This window comes from Anser anser (assembly GCF_964211835.1).
Source record: "Anser anser genome assembly, chromosome: 17".
Classification (NCBI taxonomy): domain Eukaryota; kingdom Metazoa; phylum Chordata; class Aves; order Anseriformes; family Anatidae; genus Anser; species Anser anser.
This window is the reverse complement of record NC_139738.1, coordinates 8,055,833-8,063,685: the sequence shown is the minus strand read 5'-3', so window position 1 is coordinate 8,063,685 and position 7,853 is coordinate 8,055,833. Positions and strand designations below refer to the sequence as shown.

The 7,853-nt window shown below is 58.9% G+C and overlaps 1 protein-coding gene across 11 annotated transcripts; it reads left to right on the top strand.

Annotated features, from left to right (window-relative positions):
• The first annotated feature begins 1,523 nt into the window (after positions 1 to 1,523).
• SH2D5 (SH2 domain containing 5) lies at positions 1,524 to 7,802 on the top strand. Of its 11 annotated transcripts, none has more exons than XM_083803128.1 (10): positions 1,524 to 1,883; positions 3,180 to 3,423; positions 3,703 to 3,783; positions 3,887 to 3,961; positions 4,143 to 4,286; positions 4,452 to 4,622; positions 5,673 to 5,841; positions 5,934 to 6,036; positions 6,114 to 6,273; positions 7,505 to 7,802. In XM_083803128.1, exons 2-10 carry the CDS (start codon positions 3,340 to 3,342, stop codon positions 7,691 to 7,693), a joined length of 1,176 nt encoding a protein of 391 aa, XP_083659254.1. In that variant the 5' UTR covers positions 1,524 to 1,883; positions 3,180 to 3,339; the 3' UTR covers positions 7,694 to 7,802. The 11 variants fall into 11 exon arrangements, with proteins under 11 accessions (XP_083659254.1, XP_083659249.1, XP_083659252.1 ...); XM_083803123.1 differs by having other exon boundaries at positions 1,528 to 1,883; positions 4,041 to 4,286; positions 4,413 to 4,622; XM_083803126.1 differs by having other exon boundaries at positions 1,529 to 1,883; positions 4,413 to 4,622.
• The last annotated feature ends 51 nt before the right edge of the window (positions 7,803 to 7,853 follow it).

Genomic DNA, 7,853 nt, shown 5'->3' with positions numbered 1-7,853 from the left:
TTGGAAAGAGCTTTGCGTATACCACGCTGAGAGCAGTGGAAGTATCTCTAGAAATAAAATGCAAATGGGAGAAAATAGCCTTACTGAATTTACTCTTTTCAGTTGCAATCCCAGTGTGCTACCTGCAACAACTGGGAGTTTAAAGATTCTTACAGAAACACCCTAAATTGTTCCCAGCCCTGTAACAAGGATGCAAAGAGCAGGCTCATGAAATTATGGCTAACATAAGACTGGGAGAGTGAAGACGCCAATCAAAGAGTAATTTGCAAGGATGTAAAGCAATTAGAAAGTTTAGTAAAGGTCTCTTTCCTAGCACTGCGTGTACTGAAACAGTGGGTTTTGGCAGTATTTTCTTCCAGGTAGGCATTAAAGTGAGCCAAATTTGGGAAACAGTTTTCTCATCTATGGGGTGCTTATGGGGATGAGGAGTCCTGTTCCCAGCTGCTGGCAATCTTGTGGCTTGGAGGACCATGCAACCTCCCCCCTTTGCAATAACATTCCTATGCCAGCAACCCAAAAAGTACCTGTTAAAACACTGGTCTGGGTAACACCAATTCTTTGCACTTGAGCATGGCTTAATTTTGCTGCGGGTCATGTCAAATTAGAGCAAAGTCCTTCCTTTAAAAAAAAAAAAAGCTAACTGGCCTGATTTTAAAGACATAGTTGGCATTGAATGCAAAAAAAAATAAATGTGAAGCTTGGTTTTGGGTGATGACTCTCATGGTAGACTGCAGCTGCACCAACCTAGAGAGACTTCTGGTGGTCACAGTGGTCGATACTAGTGGTCAGACAAGCAGAGCCTTTACTTATTTTTAAAAAAGCTGAGATTTGTTTTAAAGTGTGTGTGTGCACTCCTCCAGTCTTTTCAGGTTTTAAGCACTTAGCCTTGAGTTTATCTTGGGGGATGAATATGAGGGTTGGGCTAGAAACAGCCATTTGCTCCCTCAGTCATCTCCAAACGCTTTTTGGCTGGGGCCTTAATTGCTAATTAGCCAATTTCTTTTCCCAGGGCAGCCCCGAGCAAGTGGGTGCCTCCAAACTGGGCTTGTGAAGGGGAACCCTGGGCTTGCAGTGGTGTCGCTGGCAGGGCGATGGAGAAAGCAGCGGCTCTGCTGTGCCTTTGGGAAGGTTTGCACCGCATCCGCCGCGCGCTCTTCACCAGGCTCCGCTTCCTGGCCAGACTGGCTCTGTTATGTTATTTCTTCAGGCCCATCTGTCCATTTTATGTTTTTTCTATGCTATCCAACTCTTCTGGTGGGCCCTGCCGGGGCATTGTGCGGCGTCTTGAAGCAGCTGATGCTGGCAGCAGCCCAAGGCTTGAACAAGAACATGGGAGCACTTTTCCTTGCACCCTTGGGTGCATGGGGGTATGAGACAGGGCTAGCACGGGGATTTTTGGAGACATCTCCTAGGGCTTAGACCCCATTTTCTCCCCAGACTCTTGCTTTCACCTTCCAGGCACATCCCTGTAGCTGGGGACAGCTTTTGCCTTGGTCCCATAGCTTTGGCAGGCTGGAGCATTTTGGGGATCCCCAGGCTTTGGCTCTGTATGGCTCTGTCCCCTTCTCTGCAGCAAGGTTGGAGCCACCCCTCTTTATTTTTTTCAGCTGCACAGCCAAAAGTGGGGGATGAGGAAGGCTGACCAGTAGTAGGCAAAGGGGAATTTGGAAATTGGGGTGAAATGTGGCTGAGCAGTGGGGTGGGGGGGGGCGAGTGAGTGACCACGTGTGTGCAGCAGGGAGAGGGTTAGGAATTGCTGCTCTGCTGGGCATGCCAGCAAAAAAAAAAAAAAAAACACCCAGAAACCAGTTGCAGCCGCGTTTTCCAAAAAGCCCAAGCGTTTCTGCTCGCCGTCGCTTCCAAGAAACGGAGAAAACGGGGAGGTAAATTGCGGTGATTCATCGCGGGCAGATCGGAGGCAGGAAACGAGAGTTTGCCGCCTGCCCCGTGCCCGACGTGGGCTCGGGCTCGCCTGGGCCTGGCGTGCGGCAGCGGCCTGACGCCCACGGGCGCAGCATCCCCGTGCTGCGGCGAGCGGAGCCCCCCGGGAAGGAAACCAAGCGGCGAAGGCCGAGAGCCGGAGGATTTTCGCCTGCGTTTCTCCAGAGCCCCGCGAGCAAGCTGCCCGTGAGCGGGGGGAGCGGGAGCCCACGGGGCTGGGCGAGCCGGGGCTGCCGTCCCCTGGGGGCTGCCCGCTGGCGGGGTGTCCGTCTGTCCCCCCCGTGGGGACCCGCGGGGCGGCGGTGGGCTGGGGGGGCTCCATTGAGAAACGGAGCGTGGGAAAGAGGGGGCGGGGCTTGGGGGCTGCCTGCCTGCGGATTGGCTGGGGGTGGGGGGGGAGAGACCCCCAAATAGTGCCGGAAAGGAGGGGGCAGCCCCGAGCTCGCACCCCGTTGGGATGCGCCCGGGGCAGCCGGACCCCCGCTCCCCGGGGCTGTCCCCACGGCTGCGGCGCGGCCTCGGTGCCGCGAGTTGTGCGGGTCTCAGCCCGGCCGGGGGCTGCGGGGGGCGAAACCCCCTTGGGGCACCGCGGAGGGGCCGGGCACGGCCCTCGGGGGCAGCTGGAAAAGCTGCCCCAGACCCGCTGCCGCCCCCAGGGGTGCGGGGACCCCGGCATCTCGCTGGGTGCGGGGCTGCCTGCACCTCGCTTCTTGCATGCGTGTAGCGTGCTTGGGGTCAGGGTTTGGGGACCTGCATTGTGGTCGGGGTCAGGACGTGGATGCTTTCGCCATGCTTGGGGCAGGGGCGTGGGACACTTGCACGGTGCTTAGGAGCACACCACTGGGCCCCCGTTACCTTGCTCAGGGTCAGGACGCGGGGATGCTTGCGTGGGGTTGGGACGTGGGGGACTTTGCATCGGGGCAGGGGCTGGACGTGGAGACGCTTGCGTGGTGCTGGGGGTCAGGACACGGGGACCCTTGCATGGCACTTGGTGTCACGTGGGGCCCCTCGCCCGGTGCTCAGGATGGGGTTGGGGTGCAGGAGCTTTGCATCAGGGTTGGGGCTGGGACTCGGGGACCATTTATCAGAGTGGGTATGGCAGGACCCAAATCAGGGTGAGGATTTGGGAACCTCTGCATCGGGGTCAGGACTTGGGGACTGCAGCGCCTCTCGGGGCTCAGCAGCTGGAAGTGGGGGGTGGTGGGGGCAGGTCGCGTCTCTCCGGTCCCTCCTTGCAGGGATCCATTTGCCGAGGCCCTGGGGCCCCCCACATCGCCCCTTGCTCCCGCTGGGCGGCCGTGGGTGGCTTCCAAGCCAGAGCACAACGATTCCAATTCGGATTCAGATGCGGCGCTGGAGCTGTTTTAACTCCCCCCTGAGCTGCCCCGACCCGCTGCCATGAAGAAGAAGACGGCCAACGGGAGGGGGCCGGATCCGGCGGCCCCCCTGCCACGTGCCCGGGGCATCGCCAAGCCGGCAGAGGTGAGGTACTGGAGACAAGGGGCCTGATCCTGCCCCCTGGGGAGCTGCGGGCAGAGCAGCAACCCCGTTCCCCCCCCCCCCGGGCTTTGCAGGGTGGGGGGATTTTGGTTGGTGTCCCCCCCCAAGCTTAATGCACCCCAAAGCTGTTGCAATTTGGGTGCAACCCTACAGCATCGCATCCCCACTGGGTAGGAATTGCCCCAAGAGGGGGCAATTTTAGCATCCTGGCGGGGGGGGGTTGTTAAAGTGGGGTGAACTTTTTGCCCCCCCCTCCCCCAGTACGTGGGCTCCTTCGCGGTGGAGGACCTGGACCTGCAGGGGCAAGCGGGGCGGCTGGAGGAGCAGCTGCGGGCGCTGAAGGTCAGGCGACCCCACTGGCACAAAGCGGGGGCACCCCAGGGTGTGGGGGGACCCCCAATGGGACGGGGGGGACCCCACTGCTGCCCCCCCTCTCTCCCACCAGGACTGCCCCAGGAGAAGGTCGGTGGTGCTGAGGTTCAGCTTGCAAGGGCTGAAGGTCTACGGTGCTGACGGGGAGGTGGGTGCAGGGTGCTGGGTGCCACCTTGCAAAGGTGCTTTTTGGGGTTGCACCACTCGGGACGTTGCTTTTTGCTCAGGAAACCTGCTTTGCAGCCATGCATCTGCAAATAGGCTCGGGCCAGGCGTTGCTCGCACCCTGGGGGTGCCGGGTCCCAGCCAGCCCCCCCTTGTCGCCGCAGACGCTGCTGATGGCGCACGCTCTGCGCCGGATCCTGTACAGCACCTGGAGGCACGCTGAGCGCCAGTTTGCCTTCGTGGCCCGCAACCCCTACAGCCCCCCCAGTGCCCTCTTCTGCCACCTCTTCGTGGGCCCCCTGGGTGAGGTGCGTGGTGCACACCCCAAATCCTCCAAAACAAGAACAAAAACAACAAATAAACGCCAATTCCAAAAGAAAAAAAAATCATTATCCCTGGCCCCTGCACCCACCCTCTTCTTTGCACCCCGCCAGGTGCAGGTCCTGCACCTCCTGCTCTGCCGCTCCTTCCAGCTCGGCTACCTCCTGGCGCACCCCGAGGAGCAGGCAGGCGAGGGGGAGCCGCCGGGTGCCGGGGTGCTGCGGGAGCCGCTCAACCCCGAGGAGGTGTCGCGAAATGTCAACGCGCTCGTCTCCTTCCGGCGCCTGCCTGCGCCCATCGGCCTCGGCTCGCTGGGTGCAGGGGTAGGTGCAGGCCATGAGATGCTGGGTGCTGCCCCATGTACCTGCGCACCACACTTTTTTTTGCAAGGTGTTTTAGCATGGCGCTGTTGCACAGCACTTTGTACAGGGTATGTTTGCACAGCACACTTTTGCACAGCACGTTTTTATGTGATGTCTTGCAGGGCCTTTTTTTTTTTTTTTTTGTGGAGCACCATTTGCATGGCGTCTTCCCTGGCAGTTATTACACAATCTTTCCTTGCAACATTTTTTGCACGATATGCAGTTTTGCATGGTGTTTTGCATGGCATGTTTTGTGCAGCCTCTTGCATGCTGTTTTGCAACAGTATTTCCCCTGCTGGCTTTTGTACACTGTTTTGCATGGATCTGTCTTGCATGGTCTTTTCTGACATGGAGATTTGCACAGCACATTGCATTTTGCATGGTCCATCCCGCATAGCTTTTTCTTGCAGTCTTTTGCACAGCCTGTTGTACATGGGCCTTTTCTTGCACGGTGTTTTACTCTGGGCCTGTTTGCACAGCACTTTTTTTGCATAGCAACTTTGCATGGTATTTTACACAGCATTTCTGCATGGTTGTTTATGTGGCATTTTTTTTCTTGGTGTTTTGCATGTCATTTTTCTTCAAGGTGGTTTTTTTTTGCATGGTGTTCTGCATGACTTTTTTTTTTTTGCATGGCAACTTTAGCTTGGTGTTTTACATAGCAATTTTTAAAATGTTTTTATGGTATAGCATTTTTGCACATCATTTTTTCCTTGGAATTTTTGTATGGCATTTTTTTACATAGCACTTTTGTGCATCATTTTGGCGTGGTATCTTGCATGGCTTTTCTTGCACAACATTTTATACATAGCACATCTGCATGCCTTTTTTTTGCACAGCGCTTTTTGCAGGTCATTTTTTGCATACCTTCTTCAGGGTGTTTTGCACGGCTTTTTTTTTGCATGGTGTCTTGGAGCGTATTTTGCATTACTTTCTTTTGGCATAGCCTTTTTGCACAGCATTTCGTGTAGCAAGTGCCACCAAAAGCCCCTTCCCTGCTCTCTGCTGCAGGAGCGGCGGCCAGAGGCTGAGGGCCGAGCTGGGGGCTGGCGCCCGGGGAACCCCTACTGCTCCCCGGTCTTGGTGCGCAAAAAAGCCATCCGCAGCAAAGTCCTGCGCTCGGGCGCCTACCGTGACTGCGGGGCTGAGAGCCAGCCACACCAGCCGCCCCGCGAGGCTGGTGAGTGCCTGGAGGCGACGCTGAAGCGCACGGGGCTGGGGGGACGAGGCCTTGGGTTTGGGGGCGAGGAGGGAACTGACCGGCTCCTGCAGCGGCCTCGGGATGGGAGAGCAAAGGGGCGCGGAGCCTGGCACTGCTCCCCGAGAACGAGAGCGTCCTGGCCGAGAGCGTGTGGGCCTTTGCCGGCATTGCCAGGTGAGTGCACGGCAGCCCCCAGACCCCTGCCACCCCTTGCGGTGCCTACCCGCCTCCTCGTTCCCCCCCCCCCCCAGGGACGGCGGCATCGCGCTGCTGCGCAGGGATGTCCCCGGCGCCTTCCTGCTGCGCCCCGAGCCTGGCCTGGCCAAGCGCTGGTGCCTGTGGGTGCGGGCGCCCTGCGGCGTCGTCCCCTACTGCGTCTTCAGGACACCCCAGGGACGGTTCTGTGTGGAGGTGAGAGCGCTGCACGGGGCAGGGGGCAACAGGGTGTCGGGGCTGGGGGCGCGGCCGTGTTCGTGCACGTGGGTGGGGGTGCAGGGTGGGGGTGCTCCGGTGCATCAGCGTGTCGCAGTCCGGTTGCATCAGTGCTTAGGTGCACTGCACATTACTGCATGGTGTGGAGTGCATCTGCGCATGGGTGCCCTGGTGCACTCCTGCATGGTGTGTCAGTGCACTGGTGTGTGGGTGCAAGTGTGCATCGGTATGCTGGGGCATGGGTCCATTGCTGCATTAATGCATCAAAGTGTGGGTGCACCAATACATGGCTGCACGGGTGTGTTTGTCATAGGTGAGCTGGCACGTTCATGCATGGGTGCACCAGTGTGCATGTGCGTTTGATTAATGTATACACATGCACATGGATTGCTTTTGCTTCGTAGCTGCATAGGTGCACTTGTGCATGGGTATGTGGTTTGCAGGTGCACGTGTGCAAGGGTGCATAGGGGTATCGGTGTGTGAGTCTGTTGGCACATCAGCACATGGGTGCAGTGGTGCATAAGTGTATTTGGTCCATTTGTGCATGGGTGCATGGTGAGGAGGTGCATTTCCTTTCTGGCTGCATCACTGCATAGGTACATAGGGGTATCGGTGTGTGGGCACACAGGTGCATCTGTGTGGGGGTATATGGTGCACAGGTACCTGGGGGCATTGCTGCATAGGTGCATGGCTATATGCATGCATTAGCATGTACGTGCCTTGGGTTCATGGGTGCAGGGGTGCACAAGTGCGTGGGTGTGTGGTGCATGGGCACATTGGTGTGAGTGCATTTGATCCATGGGTGCCTTCGAGTTGTGGGTGTATCCGCACACAGTTGCGTGTGTGCATTGGTGTGTGATGCATAGGTGCATTGGTGCGTGGGGGCTCCCATGCACTTGGTGCATGGGCACAAGGGTGTACCTGCCTTGTGGATGCATCGGCACACAGCTGCATCTGTACATGGGTGCATGAGTGCACGTGTGCACAGCCGCAACGGATGCACAGGTTCATTGGTGCACAAGTGCACCTGGTAACTCACATGTGTGCACTTGCACACGGGTGTGTGGCTGCATTGGGTGCCCCCGTGCCTGCCTGCTGGCTGCATCGGTGTGCGCGTGCGCTCGACTCAGGCGCGTGGCTGCGTGGGTGCACGGCGCACGATGCCCGCCGGCGGGGGGCTCACCTCTGCCCTCTCTCCCCGCGGTGCCAGCACTCCAGCGCGGAGTTCGCCAGCGTGGCGGCCCTGCTGGCTCACTACTCCGGGGCGCCGGGGGGCTGCTTCTGCCGCCTGGCCCCCGGGCGCTGCAACCCCGGCTACGAGGAGCAGGACCCCAGCGGGGCCAGTGCCTGGGGGGAGGCCGCCTGGGCCCCCGCCGTGGTGCAGCACGAGCGGGGCTAGGCCCGGCTGCCCCCGGCCCCCTCGTAGCTTTAAGTCGCTGCCGGCTGCCTTATCCATTCCCTCCCTGCGCGCCCGGCGGGCTCCGCGGGCAATAAACGGCTCTCCTGCTCCCGGTCTGCCGCCGCCTTTTTCTTGCACTCCCGCACCGCGCTGCTGCGTG